The sequence below is a fragment of the Epinephelus lanceolatus genome, chromosome 4 (genome assembly GCF_041903045.1).
Source record: "Epinephelus lanceolatus isolate andai-2023 chromosome 4, ASM4190304v1, whole genome shotgun sequence".
NCBI lineage: Eukaryota > Metazoa > Chordata > Actinopteri > Perciformes > Serranidae > Epinephelus > Epinephelus lanceolatus.
In genome coordinates this window covers 10,615,363-10,634,328 of record NC_135737.1, presented here as the reverse complement: position 1 = coordinate 10,634,328, position 18,966 = coordinate 10,615,363, and the positions used below count along the sequence as shown (strand labels likewise).

Below are 18,966 nucleotides of genomic sequence, written 5' to 3'. Positions count from 1 at the left end.
ATAAGCAAAAATGTTTCCTAATTCATCATAAAAATGCAGTTTTGTGTTTCACAGTGTACAGTCTATATTCCTGGGCCAGACTGCACACAGATGTGTATCATGATTTCTCTGTCTCTCTCAGGTTCATTGTTTAGGAGGCAGTTGAGGACATGATGACTGAGGTACAACTCCAGAGGTGAGTCATGCTTCAGAACATTATGACTTCATGATGTTAAAGCAGAAACAGCCATTGTTTCATTTCCCTTCACCTCTTATCAAATAACAACATGCCACTCATGACGTTTTTGGATTCTTTACACATTTTCAAGCCGCTAACCTGTACTCTTTACTTAAAGCTAGGGTATGAAACTTCTTTTAGAAGCCTATTTTTTGTTGTATTTGTTGAAATTCTCTTTGCATCCTGATAGCAATCAATACATGAAATGCCCTGAAAAAAAGAATAAAAAGTGGTGTCTGTGGCTGTCACAGGCCTGTAGTAAGCCCATCAAATCATTTCACTCAGGTCAAATTAAATGATTGGATAGCTTAACTGTGTGTCAGAGACAGAGCGTTCCTTTTGCTGTTCTACAAATGTAGATGCGCATGCACATCCCTATGGTGAAAGCCTGATTCAATGGCAGAGAGTCCAGCAGAGAAAGTTGCTACTCCAGCACTGGCAGCAACTGCCTACACTGCAGAGCAACCCAAAAGATTAAGACGGACTAATCAAACATTCTACAAGAGTCTAAAAGAGGGTCTGGCAATAAACTCAATAAAGCACGTGTTAATATCTCAAGGTGTTTCGCAGATGGAAAGAAAATGGTGCTAATACTTTAGCATGGCTGAGGCTTCATATTCACGTTAATGTAGCCAACTTTAGCTAGAGCATATCCTCCACCTCACTCCCCACCACTACAGACCACAGACCACCTCACTGGGAGGACAGCGAGCAGCAGCTGGGGAGACTGAGCTCCAGTCAGCGGCTGTAGCAACACGAATCCTGCCAGCTCAGGGGGACAGGACAGCCCCGACTCCCTGCTGGATCAGCTAACAGGTTAGGCCTGGCACTCCTGCAGCCTGCTATGCTAGGGTTTGCAATGGCCAAATTCGAGCCCTTACAGTGGCCGACTGAATGTTTGTCTCCTAAGCTGTAGTCTCGCCACCAGACAATCAGAGATCTCCGCCTTCTGATTTAGTTAAGCAAAGTGTCTAAAGACTGACTTGTGAGTCTGCCTAAGCTGCTGCCAGCTCTCCTCCCGGGGAAACAGTCAACAGTAGGGTGACCATATTTTGATTTCCAAAAAAGAGGACACTCGGCCGGCCACGAGATAGCCTACTTAAATGATACTCGCAGTTTACTCAAAGATGCCTTATAATTTTAATATATTTAAACACACACACACATTGGCTGTTTGTTTCTACCTCTCCCCTCGCTAGAAGTCTCGGACCTCCCGCTGCCCGCCTCTGCCTTGATTAAAGGCTGAAAATAAAATAAAAGAGGGAGACAAGTTTTCCTATTTTATCTTATTTCGTTATATTTCTCCCTCAGACCTCCCGCCGCCCGCTCCCGACATTATTTAATAGGCCCGTTTCCACTGAAGAAGTTCCTGGTACTATTTGGGGGGCAGGAACTACTACAGGAACGTCCTCTCGTTTGGCCCTCTCAACCGCCATGTCTCCACTGAGAGCGGAGTACAAGGCAGGTTCCTGTAAAGTTACGGGCTGCCTCTGGATGTGACGTAATCGTTGCGCGACCATTTTGACCAGGGCGACGTAGGGACGCCGTTAGCCGATAGCGGTGTCTGTAATAACTCACAAAGTGGCCCGTGAAAAAAATATTTTTTCCAGCGGATGTCTTAGTTACAACATGATTGAGCTAACTGGAGTAGTTTCATGTCGTATCCGACAACGGGAGGCTTTTAACAGATGACGTCCTGATGTTAGCTTTGCTGCTGCTGTTAGCTGTCCCTGTCAGCTGCAGCCACTGATGCTTTCTAGACATCGTGATTTCCCAAAACTGAATAAATACCACACATAGCAACACAAAACTGCTTTGCTAGTCAGTCATGTTGTAACTAAGATATCCGCTGGAAAGAATAATTTTTTCACGGGCCATTTAGTGAGTTTTTTTTACATGGCAGAGAAAGCTATATGAACGAGCTAAGCCTCGTCTGGTGAGTTTTAAAAATGCCGGCTATTTTGTTGCTTTCTGTTGACATCACATCCCTCCTTGAGTATATCCAATCAGCACCAAGTAATCCCCAAGCCCCAGCCAGGAGTCTTTCGGGGCCGTTCTGAGTACCTACCCCGAAGCAGGGACTTGTTTAGCCCCCGTAAAAGTTCCGGAACTCTGTCCCTCGGGGGTGGTTCCTGCGGTGGAAACAGGCCTAATGACTAAAGCACTGAGTTTGTGTCACACAGTTGTTATGGTAACAAGCTATTTAACAGGCTGGGTGAGCGCCGTGGGTGCTCAGCAGAGAGGGAGACCTCTGTGTTTGAGACGGGAGCGGGCGGCGGGAGGTCCGAGGCTTCCAGCGAGGGGAGAGGGAGAAATATAACAAAATAAGATAAAATAAGAAAACTTGTCTCCCTCTTTTATTTTATTTTGTTATATTTCTCTCTCTCTCTCTCTCCCCTCGCTCACCCGGCCTGTTAAATAGCTTGTAACCATAACAACTGTGTGACACAAACTCAGTGCTTTAGTCATTAAATAATGTCGGGCTCGGTTTGGTTTCGGACAGAAATATGCGGCCCGTGCCGCACTCTAACACATACACACACACACACACACACACACACACACACACAAGGAAAACTGGACATTATCAGCAATTTATAAACACCCCCCGGACGCCCCAAACAGGATGTGAAAAGTGGACATGTCCGGGCAAAAGAGGACGTTTGGTCAGCCTAGTCAACAGCATCAGGGAGTGAGGCGAAGGGGCGGTGGTGTGGCTAATGTTAGCCAGCTAATTCTTGTCTCATTTGTGGTCTGATAAACAGAGGGAGAGAGCAGGGCAACGAGTGGCTGCATGAATGAGCTGCATGCAACTCTATAATAAAATAGGGTTACATAAATCAGTGTATGGGAAACAATGGGTTACTGTATGAAGCATGTGCATATGCTATGTTCTTCTTGTGGGAGGGGCTTAGGACAGAGAGATGAGAGCTGCAGGAGGAGTCTAACCTTAACTATAAAGCCAAGTCTTAACTCTCAAACAGAAAAGTGGACTGGACAAAATGCCCTTGCTTGTTTCTTATAAATAAATTCAAACTCTGGGTCCTCTCAAAAATGGAAGAAACACACTCACGCAGAGGACATGACATCAGCTCCTGTGCATCCTTTGGACTGTAGCTGCTTGGTGACTCACCACTCAATACTGGGAGAAAAAATTGTAGTAAATCACTGAAGCAATTTCACCTTGACATGGACACGGGTCTGTTTATAGCTGCAATCAGCAAGAATATATCGAAGTGTTGGACTTTTCTGTTGAAGCATCCACTTTTTTAGAAATAACTCTGTCTTTTCTGCAGATACAGGACTATTTGCTGTTTCTATGGTTCTTTCTTGCTTGTAATGTTTGTAACTGGCATCCCTGTTGGCACTATAGAGGAAGAAATACTTTATTAATACCCTTGGCAAAATTCATTTTTTACTTTGCCCCTTGCGATTTACTTTGCATCCAGATTATGTGACATTTAACTAGCAAATGTGGGGTTGGACACGCCCTAAAAGCACTTGCACCATGCACTTTATACTATGTGTTATAGATTGTTATAATAGGATCCAAAGCATGATTCTCACTGTGGTGGTATTACACAACCAAGCAATTCATATGGTCTTTTCCAGCTTAAAAGACTTCGAATAGCCCACAAGGACCCTGAGCGCCTCTCCAAACATGTGATAACATTTAAAAACATGCACGCTTGTCAATCAGAGTCAGGGCTTTCATTCTTGACTCCTGCACTGTTGACGTTACATGGTTTGGATCCCAAAGCTATTTGAGTCTATTTTTACAGTGTTGTACATTTGTCTGGGGCTGATGACCTGCTTCCTCTGTCAGGATGGAAAAACAACTGAATGAGTTACTAATTAGATTATGACATGCATCTTAAAAATGGATTCTGGGTCACATTGCTCACAGTTGTAGGAGGCATAAACAGCTCACCAAGTGCTACAGAGAGTTGGCATGACATTGCAAGGGAGCTAATTCTGTAGGACTTTAGGATTTGTCTAAGGTCCAAGAATATTTTTGTGCATGGTACTTGAATGAGTAGACAAGTCTTAATTATTATATCGTATATTCTTATTTTTAATTCCAAACCTAAACAGGTTGCTATTATACTTGTACCTTATAACACACAGAACACAGAAAGGGAAGGGAAGCCAACACAGAGATAAGTCATCGTGCACTCAGTCAAATACCCTTCAAAGTAGCATTATGCAACTTGCCAGTGTGGAGGAGAGCAGAGGAACAATGTAAAACCAGAATTCCTTAGGTTCCCATAAATAATACAATGATGGTAAAGCTGTAGACTCATAAATGAAAGTGTCTATTTTTTATTGTCTTGTGCAATTTCATATTGCTTCTGTTAAAAATAAACAGACAAATCCATTTTTAGGGTTTCAATTTTGTTTTTCTTTCATCTCAACCAGGCATAAGCCTGGAGGATCATACTATTGGTCGGGTGTGTGTGTGTGTGAGTCTGTGAATCCATCTGTCTGAGCCAATCTCAAATACCACTGAACCAATCAGTCTAATATTTTGTGCGTACATGTATGACTGTGTGCTCAAAGACCTGTTGTGGTTGCAGTGATTCACAATTGTTTAAAAAACCTGTTTTATTGACTGTCTTATATCGTCATTGACTGCTGACTCCTCACTCCTCTTCACCAGCCGGTAGGAGCTTCTGGAAATCGTCCTAGCTAAAAATAACAAGCTTTACTGTCTGGCCTTTGTCGTGGTTCAAAAACTGACATAGAAAAGTTTGGTTTCACTTTGAATTGAAGCATCTGCAGATTAATTCCATACTTAATATGCTGTGATCCACTAAAGTTTGGCACGTTATGAGATGAATTAGTCCTTGTTGTTGTCTTTGCCTACATCTTGGCTGTCAGGGAGCCGGGGGAAAATTCCACAGGTTGCAGCTCTCCGCAGTCCAGCTGCCATCTGCTTTTGTTCCAGCCTCTGCACGGCTCATAACACACCGGAAGTGCTTCAGAAGCAGAGCATTTTGCCCCCACCCACCCCCACCCGATTATGTAGACTTACAGATTTTGGTCATTTGGTAATTTTTCCTTGATATTTCTGCTTCTATCATAAGTAAGACAGCAGGTCATGTAGTTAAATCGTTTCTTTTTTGGTCTACTTTTATTGTGCTTATTGTTCATATTTCTTACTTTGTTGTGCTGTAGCCTACAGACAAAGTTAATACTGTTCAAATTCCACTTATATTGCAGCTCCATCAAAAATAGGCGAGGCTTATAAGGCTGCCCCTTGAAAGTTGAAGATTCGAATTGTGAGCCAAGACCCTTCAGTCTAGTGAGATTGCTTCAAGTCAAACAGTTGTTGTTTTTTCTTGCTAGCCAGTGTGCTGTACAGTGTACCTCTGGGGACATTTCTGTCCCCAGATTTTGATGTGGAATGAGCTCTCTTGACTGTCACACTACTCTTTGGAAGAGATGGCTGTGGACATGATGCAGCAGCGCAGGGGAGTAGAGACTTTCCAACATAAGACTCTGAGATAACATTATCTTCTCTCTTCTTCTTAGAAGGGGTGAATTTACAGCTCACAGAAAATTAATACAGTATCTGGCCTTTGTTTAATATGTAGTGTCTGCAAAAAATGTTGCCGCACTCTTCCGATCCGTCATTAGTGCAGTTAGCTTGTTTCGTATATTACATGAATGCCACTGTCACACCGAATGTCCTGCTTTGCCCCATTTAAATTTTAAAGTTTATGAAAAAAAAACCCCCAACAACCCAGAACGAACAGACAAATCTGATTCGAGTGACATCATTCTGAATTGGGTACAGCCCTAGAGGCGTGTATTTTTCTTAGCCTCTGGAAGCTGCTAAAACATGTTTACTGAAACTAAATGAATTGTCTAGATTGTCCACGATCAGAAAGTGCACTTTTCTAGTAAAATACTAGTTTTTAATTATTGATTAATCTACTGATTGTTTCTGCTGCCCCCATGTGGTCATAAATTGAGCTCATGCAGGTCTGTGTATAAAAACAAAAGCTTCAATCAACCTTAAAACAAGTCTGATGTAATAAAAGTAGCTGAATAAAGCCATTACAGTTACAGGAACTCTGTTGACGTATCAACCAAACACTATAGGATGAATACTTATCTCCTTTCTTAGATTTTTGATTTAACTTGACTTGTTTAAATTGAATGAGCTGTAAGAAAAGACTGTCAGAGAGAATGTGCATCCTTCCACCCTCTCATTCAATTACCATTAGCTTTATAAAGCCAAAATGCATGTTCCAGTTTTACCTTTCTTACTGAGCTATAGTCAGGCCAGAAATAAATCTGAATATCTTATGGACATCACAGCACAAATGTGTTTTATAGCCCAGAGGTGTTTCTGTATCTTAACTTGATAATAAATCACTCTCATAATCAGGTGAGCTGTTGGTAATGACAGCCTGGCCTCTAGTGAGCTGCTATATATAGACCTATAGCAGAGGTGACCAGCGAAGCATAGAGGGCGAGAGACAATGTTCCCTCAGAGACAGCGAGTTATGTCCTTTCACTCCTCTCAAGAACATAGAGGCTCGTTTGAGCACTCCCTTTTCCCAGCCTTTTTCTTTAATACACATGCAGTGAGACACACATGGGTATATGCAAAAACACATATCTATAGTATGTCTTTACATATGCTCATTCCTGTGTGTTATACAAATATATATATTTTCTGTCTAGCTCCATTACTCCTACTTCCTCCTCATACACACCTACACTTGTATAACACAGTGTGAATGTGTCCACCCCCATGAGGACAGGCTGTAAATATATTGTTCCCTCTGCTGTACAGGGTGACAACAGAAAGGACACACACACACACACATACACACACACACACACACACACACAATGTGCTCATTTAAATACATGCAAATACACTGCAGGTACATGCACACACCCACAGACATGCATTTAGAGACCCTATAGCTTGTCCTTCATGTCAGTCATTGGTTTTGCTCTGGGAGTCTGGAAGAGGATAAAGTGAAGCGAAAGGAAGGTGACTTTGTGTTGGCAACATCCCAGACCTGCTCTCTCTGCTGGTCAGTGCTGTGATCTGTCACCAGGGTTTACTTGCAGTTTTGCAGGGGTATGCAGAGTTCTTGGTGCAGAGTGATTTGTAGCACATAGTGCAAGTACCCCCAGTTGTCAAGCCTATGAGGAGGAGTTGCAGACTCCTAATTAGAACAACACACAAGCAGCTGTGGCCCAGGAGGTAGTCCACCAATCAGAAGATTAGCTGTTCAATCCCAGGCTCCTCCAGTCTGCAGGCTGAAGTATCCCTGGGCAAGATACTGACTCCCAAATTGCTCCTGGTGTGTGAGTGCGCATGAATGTTCACTGTAACTGAGTAGGAGGTAGCAGGTGGCACCTTGATGGTAGCCTCAGCCACCAGTGTATAATTGTGTGAATGGGTGAACATGGCTCTGTAGTGTAAAAGCACTTTAAGTGGTCAGAGGAATAGAAAGGCACTACACAAGTGCAAGTCCATTTACCACCATGAGTGTTCTCTGCTATGATATAGGTTTGGTTACGTTTAAGATCTTGTCAAGGTCAAACAGCATCATCTACCCAGTCTAAAGCAAAAACATGTTCATAGTTGTTGAGCGAAAACCCTGCCATTGGCACGCTGTTCCCCTTTAAAGGGAAATTTCAGTTTATCTCAACCCGTCTCCTATCGTCCTAAATTTGTTTCAAGTGACTAGTGACATAAAAATAATAGTTAGCATGTTAGCCGTTAGCCTAGATACAGCCGGGGCGCATAGTAGCATCAGACCTGTTAAAACATAAGTGAACGGGCATCCTTTCAAGTGCAAAGTTAGTCCACTAAACAAGCTTTTTCTCCACAAAGACCGCCTCATATCGTTAAGAAAAATGTCAGAGAACATATAGAAAACGACATGTAAATGTGTTGTCTTACCTTACCGGTGTGGTGCCATGTTTGTTTACCATTTAGCTCTGCTTTCCAAAGCGCGGCCGAAATATCACGAGAACAAGCAGCGATCTCATAGCGTGCCTGAACAAGCAGCAACAGCTGGAAGGCAGAACCTGACAGTAGCCTGAAAAGTTCATTCATTTATTTTATGAAAGATTTATAGAATAATGGCTGACTTTTTGCCAGACTTCAACTCTGTGGAGGAGGAATTTGATTTTGCAGAGTTTGATGGCCGCCCTTATTTATTTGAGCCAGAGAGAGAGAGAGGTGCAACAGGTAGAGGACGAGAGAGGAGGAATGGCTGCTGCAGGGCTGCGTAGCTCTGGAGATTGGTGGTGTACCTGTGGATGCTGTGCCCCAGTGCCCACAGAAGAGGAATGCCTCTGTTGCAAGGAATGGGACCAGTTGCAGCCTTATTTTCAAGGTCTGGATGTGACCGAGGACGAGACACCTCCACCTGGAGTAGTATCCAGCTGGGCTTTATCTAGAGCTCGCCAGATATATTTCGGCCGCGCTTTGGAAAGCAGAGCTAGATGGTAAACAAACATGGCAGCACACCGGTAAGGTAAGACAACACGTTTACATGTCGTTTTCTATATGTTCTCTGATATTTATCTTAACGATATGAGGCGGTCTTTGTGGAAAAAAACTTACGTTTCACTTACGTTTTAAAAGGTCTGACGCTACTATGCGCCCCGGCTGTATCTAGGCTAAAGGCTAACATGCTAACTATTATTTTTATGTCACTAGTCACTTGAAACAAATTTAGGACGATAGGAGACAGGTTGAAATGAACTGAAATTTCCCTTTAAGCAGTCTCTCCTGGAGTAGAAGTAATTATGTGAAGAATGAAGAAAGAGAACTAAAGACAGAAGTTCAAACACTGCTTTTCATACTTGACCAATCACTGCATAAAGTGCTGCAAAAGTGTGTGTGATTGTTGAATTGTCTGTTTTGGAAGATTACAAAACACAGAGATGCAACAAACCAAGAGCTTGTTTGCAGTAATTTAGCAAGATTATTCATTTTCAGGGCCCAAAATTAAGTTTTTAATCCATAAGTAAAGTAATGCACACAAATCTGTACAATCTCACATATTTTAAAAGGCTCCAATCAGGTGACCAATGCACTGACAGCAGTAAACAAAGAGGAAGTCCCGAGCGCTTGTATGGAGGCAGGTTCAAGTGTTGGATGAGTCACAAAAAAACAGACTTAAAAACCAGACATTCCTCTGGAGTTGCATGTTTGGATCCGTGTGAATGTTGAGTGAACTTTAAGCTATTTTAAGGTACGTCCTTACCATGTTTCTTTTCCTAAACCTAACCACGGTAACTTTTATTGCCTAAACCCAACCTCTGTAAGTCTGTAACTGTACGTTAGTTACGTAACTGTACGTTAAAGACGTAATGTCCTTCATAGGGTAAAAATCTGTAGGATATCATGAGAACTGTTGTGCATGCAATTTTTGTAGGATGTCATACAAACCGTTCTATGAGAAGTAAGAGCGGTAAAATCTATTCTAACAGTTCCTCCACCAAGTCCTTCATTTTTCCTTTTAGGACTGATGGCCACAAACTTGCAGTCTCTTTGCAGAAAAAAAATCGCTCTGTTGTACCTGGCTTGATTATTAGAAGTTGGGTAGTTTGCTAGATAAAGTGACCGTAGCAATGGTGGATACAATTGCGATACAATTATTGACAGTCACTAGTGTGCAGAGTCGATGCAAAGCAAAATGTGGTTGATCAGTTCATATGTTGTAGTGATGAGAGTTTGTAGTAGAGCAGGCCTATTTCAGCCTGCCACTCATGGTGAGTGGCAGGTGCTAATTTTGGACCTTTATTTGAATGTAAAAGTCCAGTAAGTACATGCAAAAAAGTCAGTAATAAACCCTCTGTGCAAGCACTGCCAGTGTAGTCGGTCACAGTTGGACAAGGACATCAGCCTTTAGCTGTCATGTTGATATTCACAGTTTGGGGATTAAGTATACAGTTTGCCCTTGTTTTCTCTTCAAAATAAGTTTGGCTAAACCTTTTGAAATTGTGTGATTATCTGACCACCCTCTCTGTCACAGCATTCCCAAATCTTAGCAATTTCAGCAACAGTGAAAGGTTATTAGAACTGAGGGAAATTATGGGGGCAAGAAAAAGAAAATCCAATAGATGAAAAAGTAAGACAGAATATGATGATAAACGATCTCTGTCCTTCAATTCATTTCCATTTAAAAAGGTACCTTCATCCAGCTGCTTTTGCTATGCAGCCTTTTCAGCTTGTAGGTGCCAAACATACAAACACAGCAGCACCCAACATTTTGTATGCATAATTTATTTCTCACTGACATTGTTGATGAACAAACACTTATTTTGAAGCCCGGTGCGTCCTCTCTCAGACATGACATGCAGATGCACAACAAAAGCAATGCCACACAGCAACGTTTAGGGCAACACTGGAGAGCTGAAAGTGTCCAAAAAAAAATCTGCTTTAGCATCATTGCACTGAATAGAGGAATGCTTTCATGCCAGACAACATAAAAAATAAAAAAATAAAAAAATTAAAAAAATTAAAAAACATGTTGCTGGAATCACCTACACTGTCCCTTTCAATGTCGTTTTTGGCCAGTGGAACTACAACATGGACACTTGCTGTCTTGAGCCATAACACTCCATACAAGGAAAGTTTGTATGTCATTGTTATGTATCTGCACACATAGCTGGACTTTCTGTATGTAAACAGACAATTTGTTTGAAATGTTTTTTTTTTTTACCAATGATTTAAAGAAAAAAAAGAAGAAGTTTATAGTCCAAGCTGACAACTACAAACTTGATTTTATGAGCTGAAGTTTCCTCTGCCCTGACAGCTGTGTCCAGTCTGCAATGATCCCTATACCTGTACTTTCTTTATGTATAGTATTCAACGCTTTGTTGTAGAAGCTACCATTAATTTTCGGGATCCCAACTATTGTGAAAAAAGCTGTATTTGGTCACTTTGTGTTGATTTACTGTAACAACAAGCTGCCAACTAGGAAAAGGATGGTCACGCATGTCAGTGTTACATCAAAAATGCGCAGCAACAATTTTTAAGATTTCCATTTTGCCAGGTCCTGACAGCTGTCCACATAAAGGACTTCAAAAAGTAGCCAATATATGGCACAATATGGCTAATTTAGTCATGGCGGATCAGAAATTGTCAGTTATATGTACATTAAGAACAATCAGCTTCAAGTACAAAAGGAGAGACATGTTTGTGAATATTTATCATTATTTCTTAAAAATAAATCATTAAAACGAGCAGTGTTGCACTGCTGTTCTGAATGCTCCCACAGTTGTCCTGACCACTGGAGATGGTTTTATATGGATATTCGTTATCCAGTACAAGTATTTCTTAATTATGTATTCACTCTTTTGACATTACAGAGAAATGTCTCTTAATTTGTTTCCGAATATGGCAAACTGTTAGCAGCCAGGAGTGTCACTTGAATCAAGAAGGAATGTACAAATCTCGCCTTTGGGGATAAAAGATCTGAAAACTTGTTGCATAATAATTAGGAAAAACCGTCTGAAAATTAAAAAAAAAAAGTTTTCTGTGCATCATTTATGAAGTTCGGGACTGTTAAAGTTAGGAGGCAAATAGAAATGTAAACAGTATCAGGTGCCTTTACCAAAGTCCAAACATAAAGCACGTTGTTTGGATTCATGGAGGTTGAGATATTTTTTTGCTCAACAGTGCTCTCCACATAATGTAGTTAAAATTACTGATAAATTGAACTTGGGCTGAATGCAGGATTTGGTTTTGGCTCTGTTATTTCAGTGGACTGAGTTTTGATTATTTTGCTGTTTGCTTGCTGTAGTAAAAGTAAAAAATGTTGCTCACATAACATTAGAGACACTTCTACTCTAAGCCTTCTTGCTGTCACAGTTTACGAGCTGAGGTACTTTATTAGGCTTCATTATTTCCTTCAGAAAACGAATAAAATGGCTTAGACATTTCCAACAAGCATTGCAGGGTAACTTAGGTATTTCTCAACCTGGACCCTTTTTTCCCATTTTTTGTGTCTGAGTGAATTTTTGAAATTATTCCAGTATTCAGTAAGAGCGCAGTAGCCAGCAGCAACAAAACAGGCAGCAATGTAAATACTTTGGTCATCTTTTTACCATCAAGGTACGTCCACTGTTTGTGCTTATTTTTGCCACTGACATGCTGAGATTATTATTCTGAGTGTCTGACAATATAATTAAAAGGATCCTTTTTGTTTTACCAGATACAGCACCAAAGTCACTGTTAGCAAACCCACCAAACTCCTGTTACTAAACAGTAATTTTTGTGTGTATAGAGCCAGAGTTGGTGATTGTTGGAACAGTGAAGAAACAAACCCAAATGGTTTCATGAGTCTCATTTTGTGTCTGTCAATTTTAAATGAATTGCATTTTATGATGATATAATTGCTGTTTATTTAAATGTAGTCTGGTGGTGTTTGGCAATAGCAATTTTTAGACTGTTCTGCTTAAACAAAAAGGATCTTACTCTTTAACATAAAGGTCTATCTCTTTAAATATCTTTTTCCATAATGTTGTTAAAAACCTAGAACAATAATCTGAGCCTGTCAGTGGCAAAGCAACTTTTAGCGGACATACATTGACATGACATGCACAATTGCCCATCAGTCTTACATTGTAGACTGTTTTGTTGGCTGCAGCAGTCTCACTCAATACTGGACCAATTTCAAAAAAGGTTGTGTCCATTAGACACTTAGACACAAAAACATGGGAAAATAGGGTCCACGATGAAAAATACCAAAGTTACCATTTAAAAATGTTTTTGACCAGTAATCTACAATCTTTTGTATTACCCTTCTGCTCCTCTTCCATATTCCAAAAGGGTGAATTTGGGTGCAAACCCCAGTCTTCTACATCTGCCTTTTGTCTAGTTGTGTGTCCATGCAGACACTAATGATACTCAGCCATGCAAAATGTGGTCTGTTTAAATAATTCCACTTAAATATTCAACGTCTTTCTAGGCATTGGAAATTACTCCTGGTACTCCAGGTACTTGTCCAAGCGGGGTTTGAGGAGATCCTTATCAGCCACACCAGTGAGATGACTGTAGGAATGTCAGCTGGTCTGTTCTTCTGTTGGTCCAGACTGAAATATCTCAACATCTACTGGATGGATTGCAGTGAAATTTGGTACAGACATTAGCGGGTGAAAGGCTGAATCCTGAGGATTTTGGTGATCCCCTGACTTTTTAACACAGCGCCACCAGTGGGTCAAAATTTCCTCTGGTCTATCTCTTAATGAGGATACCTCTAAAGCTAATGACAGAATCCTTGTCAGCCTCAGCAGCACTCTGGGATTGATGATAATACAGCTTGTTAAATGTTAACATTAGACAAGCTGTCAGTATCAGATGTGCCAAAGGGGTCACTGTACAAAGAATAAACTCTTTTGATTAACAGCAAGTCCTTAAGCGCCACCCTGTTTGCCCCACTACTGGTAAGGATCTAACATTAGCCAAGTAGTCTCCCCATTTTTTCATTCACCAAATAATTTTCTGGTGTCTAAGTAATCTCACAAGAGCTGCTACCATGGCTACAGACAATATGTCTTGTATATGTCATAAATCTCATTTCCAATCTGACTTGTTAATGTTATTTAGTGGAAGCTTTGACCCCAAACATCTACAGCCTCATAAATGCATCTGACTTCAGCTTGTGAAGCCAGAAGACATCAGACCCTCTCAGTGTACGGAACCTCCTCCATCCACTGAGCTGAGCAGTTTGGACCTCATACTGAATGCTCCAGATAGAAGTCACTTCCTACTGAGGATGGTCATCTGTAGACACTCCTCCTTCAGTGCCACCAGTTCTGTCTTGTAGCTGCTTGTCTTGGTTCCATCTGCGTACACACAAGGCTGCTTCTTTGCTGCTAGTGGTGTGTCCATAGTCACTGAACCAGCATTGAGTATGTCAGCATGTGATGGTGAGGAAGAGGAGCCTCTTTTGCAAGCTGCAGAGAGTAAAGCTGAAAGAGCTCGGCCAACATCGTGTCTAGCCCCCTCATTGACGAAACAGTACAAAATGGGGTCGGCGACGCAGTTGAGGCTGGTCAGCGCTAACGATACATGGTAGGCTGCAAACAAGCTCTCTTCTGAGCCGCAGTCACATGGCTTCTTTAGAAACATGATACTCCGCACCAGGAGGAGGACATGGTACGGTCCAAAGCAGAGCAAAACGATCAGGATCAGACTCAATGCCAGACGCTGAATTTTGGCCTTTTCCTGGCGTTCTGTTGAGACGTTGCAGCGCACTGCTGCCAGGATCCCACGGTAGGCAACAAGCATGGCTGTCCATGGTGCGAGGAAGCCCAGAAATGTTCTGTAGAGGTTCATCCCTGCCACCCAGTCCTGCATGGGATACTTCTCAAAGCAGAAGGTGTGGTTGAACCGATCCTGGAAGAGCTCATCATGGAAGAGAGGAGCAGAGTTGGCTACGATCTCAATCATCCACACCATGGCGCTGACCAGGATAGCTGCAGGAAGTTCAGGAGAGGAGAAAATAAAAGTGAGAAATGTTAAACTTTGCAGTAACTTTGTGAATGCTGTACTGTACTGAAAGAAAATAGGGTGTTCTTGGAATGGGATACAGAAACAGCTTATAGAGAGTCCTCAACTTTTATTTGACCAACCCTGAGTAATCATTCATTTCACAAATGGGCAAAAATGTTACCATGAGGAAACAGTACTTTATGATATTGTATTGTAGAGCCTCACTGTCACCTATATGAAGCTTTTCTTCTAAAATGCTTTTTTGGGGTTTACTCAGCTTACTTTGTGTGTAGTCTGGGGCCACATTTATGAACCGGGCTTAAGCAGTGTATCATTACGGTTAATAAAAGTAATTACTTAAGCAGACATCCTCGTTTAGGCCCTGTCTAAATGTAGACAGATATTTTTGGATGTGTTCCTCTACGTTTTGGCCTCTAGTCCACATGCAAATGGAGTTGGTCAATAGAACAGATTTTTTAGATATCTTCTAAGGCACAGATTTCTTAAAACTCCGGTTACTGTTTATCTGTGTGGGCATTTTGGAAATGATGACACCGCCGAGCATATGCCAGAAACAACTACTGATTTGCTAACGTTTTGTAGGCACTGCTTGGTCTAATGACTACACACTTGAACTTAGTACTGCTTTACCACTTCACAGACGAATGGAGGCGTGTGCTATACAGTGTTTTAGTCCACCAGAAACAATGGTTTTGGATTAGACCAGTATGAACCAGAGTGGAATAAGTGTTGATAAGGAGCAGAAGGAAAACTTCTGCATTGCCAGAGCAACACTTGTGTGTTTGAGTGAGCTCCTTCGTCCTTATATCAAACCAGAATAAATGATGATGAGATCTCAAGTAGGTGTTTTGAAAAAGATAACAGTGGCCTGTGCACTTTACAACCTTTGTGTCAAGGGAGACTACAAAGACAGGTAACGCTAGTGAATGTTATAGGTTATTTTTTTGTTTTAGTGTGGATGGAGATGAAGGTTGTGTGGAAAGAATTCGTTTTTAAAACAGAAGAAAAAATGTCAGTTTTCCAAAATATCTATACAGGGTATGTGTAGACAGGGATTTAATTAGTTGTTAATAAAAAGTTCTCTTGACATGGAAGTGATCTTATCTCTGCAAAAAATGAATTTCCTGTTATGTCAGGGAATGGCAGACTTGAAGACATGCATCCCCTCCAGGCTAAGCAGCAGCACGGTTTGGGGAACTAATCTTCAGATACAGTATTTTTATGTAGTACTAGATGCAGTATCCCGTATGTCAGATCTGAAAGTACTTACTGTTTTTTTGTTGGAAAGTTGGTTGCTTTTCCTCCCATAAATCTTTATTTTAGATTCATCCATCACAAGTGTTAATGACACAGTTACACCTCTTAAAGGGACATTGTGTAACATTTTCAGTTATTTATTGGCAAAAATCGATGTCTGCATTTATGAAATATGTCATCACTGGTGTACTGTTACCTCCACCAATAATCTGACTTATTCTCGTAAAAGGAGAATTTCGGATTTATTTGTACAGTGTGCGGGCAAGTCGTCTGGGGGGTTCCATAACATTCCGCCATCTTGAAAATACATCTGCCAGCAAGGGACATACAGCCCCGCCTTCGGTGTTTTCGTTGAGAGAAAGGCCAGCGCTGCGTGACTCAGAAGCCGAAGGAGAGGAGCAAGAGGCGCTTCACTACTACCTCGGCACTACTGCAGCAAAACAAAGTCTCACTCTTTGAGCATAATGCAGGATCATGCATATACATCACGGGAGACGGAATCCTCGTTGCCAAGAAAGTGCAAAAAGGAATCAAAAAGGCAACAAGACCAGCGAATTCAAAAAACGAGGGTCACCATTGGGGTTGCCTTTCCCAGGTGGAGAGAGCTGCTGAAGGAGAAAGGTAATGAAATCACAGCTAACAGCGGTTAACAGTGGCAACAGCTAATAGCAGCGCTGGCTGATAACAGCTGTTAGCAGCGGTGTTAGCTGTTAGCGCTGGTCGCTAACAGCTCTTAGCGACGCAGTGATGTGAGGAGAGGGATTAGGTGTGTGAGGTTGAGCCATTTGTCAGTCGTCAAAAGACAAGACGTGATTGGTTTGTCGCTTGTGTATGTGTGGGAACTGCCCACTGGTCCGACATCCCATTGTTCCGACCATATTAAACCCATTGTTCCGAAATCCGTTCCGAAATCATCATGATGCCCTGTGGTTAAGGTCTAGTTAGGTTTAGGCACAAAAACCACTTGGTTAGGGTCAGGAAAAGATCATGGTGTGGGTTAAAGTGAAAAAGAAAGTGGCAAACAAATAAGCCATGAGCCTGCTCCGCCTCAAGCCTTTCCCAGCTGACCCAGAGCCGGTCGCGGCGCACCATCAGGGTAGAAATATGCCCGCCGGGAGCCGTTCAGCACTGCGGACCGTCGGACTAATGGGATGTTGGACCAATGGGCTGTCGGACCAATGACATAGACCCGTCTGTGTAGGAGCCTGAATGAATACTCCATGAAGTATCGGATGACATGGGTTCATCAATGTTATCATGGCTTTTTGGTACACAGCAGCTACCGTTGTTGCAATACACGTTTGAAACAGTGAGGCGCTAGAGTGTGCTATCTGTTTGAATGCAAGATATGATCTCAACATTAGATGGGAGAAATTCCTACACACTGTGGCTTTAAACAATAATTAGTTTTTATGTGAATTTGTTTTAGGGTGGATCTTTTTTTTTTTTTCAGAAGAAATGCTAAAATTAACCCAACATACCTGTTTTGATTCGTCGAACCTTGGCGAAGCGCAGAGGATATGCCACGGCCAAATACCTGTCCAGTGATATACAGCAGAGGAAGGCGATGCTGACATAGATATTAGTGTAGAAGATGAAGCCAAAGAGCTTGCAGCTCGTCTGACCATGGATCCAGTCATCGCGTTGCAGGAAGTAGTCGATCCACAGAGGAAGAGTGGTGATGTAGAGGAGGTCAGCAACCGACAGGTTGATCAGGTAGATGCCAAGCTCATTGCGTTGCCGTACCTGCAAAGAGGAACGTGATGAAGGTAAGGAAAGGAAAGATAAAGAAGAGATAAGGAGACAGGAGTGAGTAATGTTAAAGGGATGAAGATTTATATATTTAGATAAGCAAATGGATCAAAAGAGAAATATGCATGTCCAGTGACAGAGGTATAACAGTGTTTTGTTCAGCTTCTGTGCTATTGTACAGTATACAAGTTAAACAGTCAGTGAAAAGATAATGAGGCAAACAGTGTCTGTGTTTGCACTTTATGCAAACTTAACACGTGACAGAAAATAAAATGCAAATGATGTGTGTATGTTTCCATCAGCTGCAAATCATTTCCTTCCTGATTGTCAAAACATAGAACAAATGCAAAGTCTTTAAATGACTCATTAGGTCTGACTGTTTTATTGTTGCTCAGTGTCTCATACAGATCAACATACTTCATCCCTAAAAATAAAAAAAAGAAGAGCAATTTAGGAACGTACTACTACAACAAGGGTTTGTAAGTAAGAGAGAGAGGTAAACAGATATATTGGCGGCAGCAGTTTAACTTGTCCACTGCACAGCTTCCATTAAGTCAGTTTGTCAGCAGTTAATGTCAGATACTACTGGACCAATCAGCCTAATGGTTTGTGTGCACATGTGTGACTGTATGCTTAAGGACCTCTCATGGTTGCAGGCAGTGATTCAGAATTGTTGAAAAACCTATTTTATTGATTGTTTTATACTGTCATTGATGGCTGACCCCTCACTCCTCTCAACTGACCAGTACAGTAAAACAACAAGCCTTATGTCTGTTGCAGGCCACATTTTGGCCTTTGTTGTGGCTCAAAAACTGACATCTTTAGAAAAGTTTGGTTATAGTAGATTTTGTAGATTTACAAGCTTCTTTTACACTGCCTGTTAAAGCAGGAATATTGCGCTGTCATGCTGTCTCACTGTTCTGTATAAAAGGTACGATTGCTGAATGGGGGGACAGAGTGGTCTCGCCTTTAAGCTGCCATAGGAGGTAGTAGCAGCGCCAAAATGGTATCTGTATAAATAGGACAGCCTGCAAGATGGGATCATGGGCAGCATGGTTGTGACATTTTTATGATATGGTATGCGTGCAGCCCACCTTAGCCGTTAACAGTCAGTGGCTTGCTCAAAGAAGAAGAACTACAGCCAAAATTGTCAACAAATTGGAGAAACAATGAGATTCGGGGGCGCCTTACCCACCGTGCATTATTAATTTTTGTCTTTCTTTGTCCATTT

At 41.7% G+C, this 18,966-nt stretch overlaps 1 protein-coding gene across 1 annotated transcript in view; it reads right to left on the bottom strand.

Moving 5' to 3' along the window:
* Positions 1–9,185: 9,185 nt before the first annotated feature.
* Positions 9,186–18,966, bottom strand: part of gpr4 (G protein-coupled receptor 4) — a 79,207-nt gene continuing 69,426 nt past the window's right edge. The window contains exons 3-4 of the mRNA XM_033630278.2: positions 17,465–17,729; positions 9,186–14,689 (exon numbers count right to left, since the gene is read on the bottom strand). Of these exons, the coding sequence (XP_033486169.1) occupies positions 13,971–14,689; positions 17,465–17,729 (984 nt within the window). The 3' untranslated portion in view covers positions 9,186–13,970. The remainder of the gene's footprint in view (positions 14,690–17,464; positions 17,730–18,966) is intronic.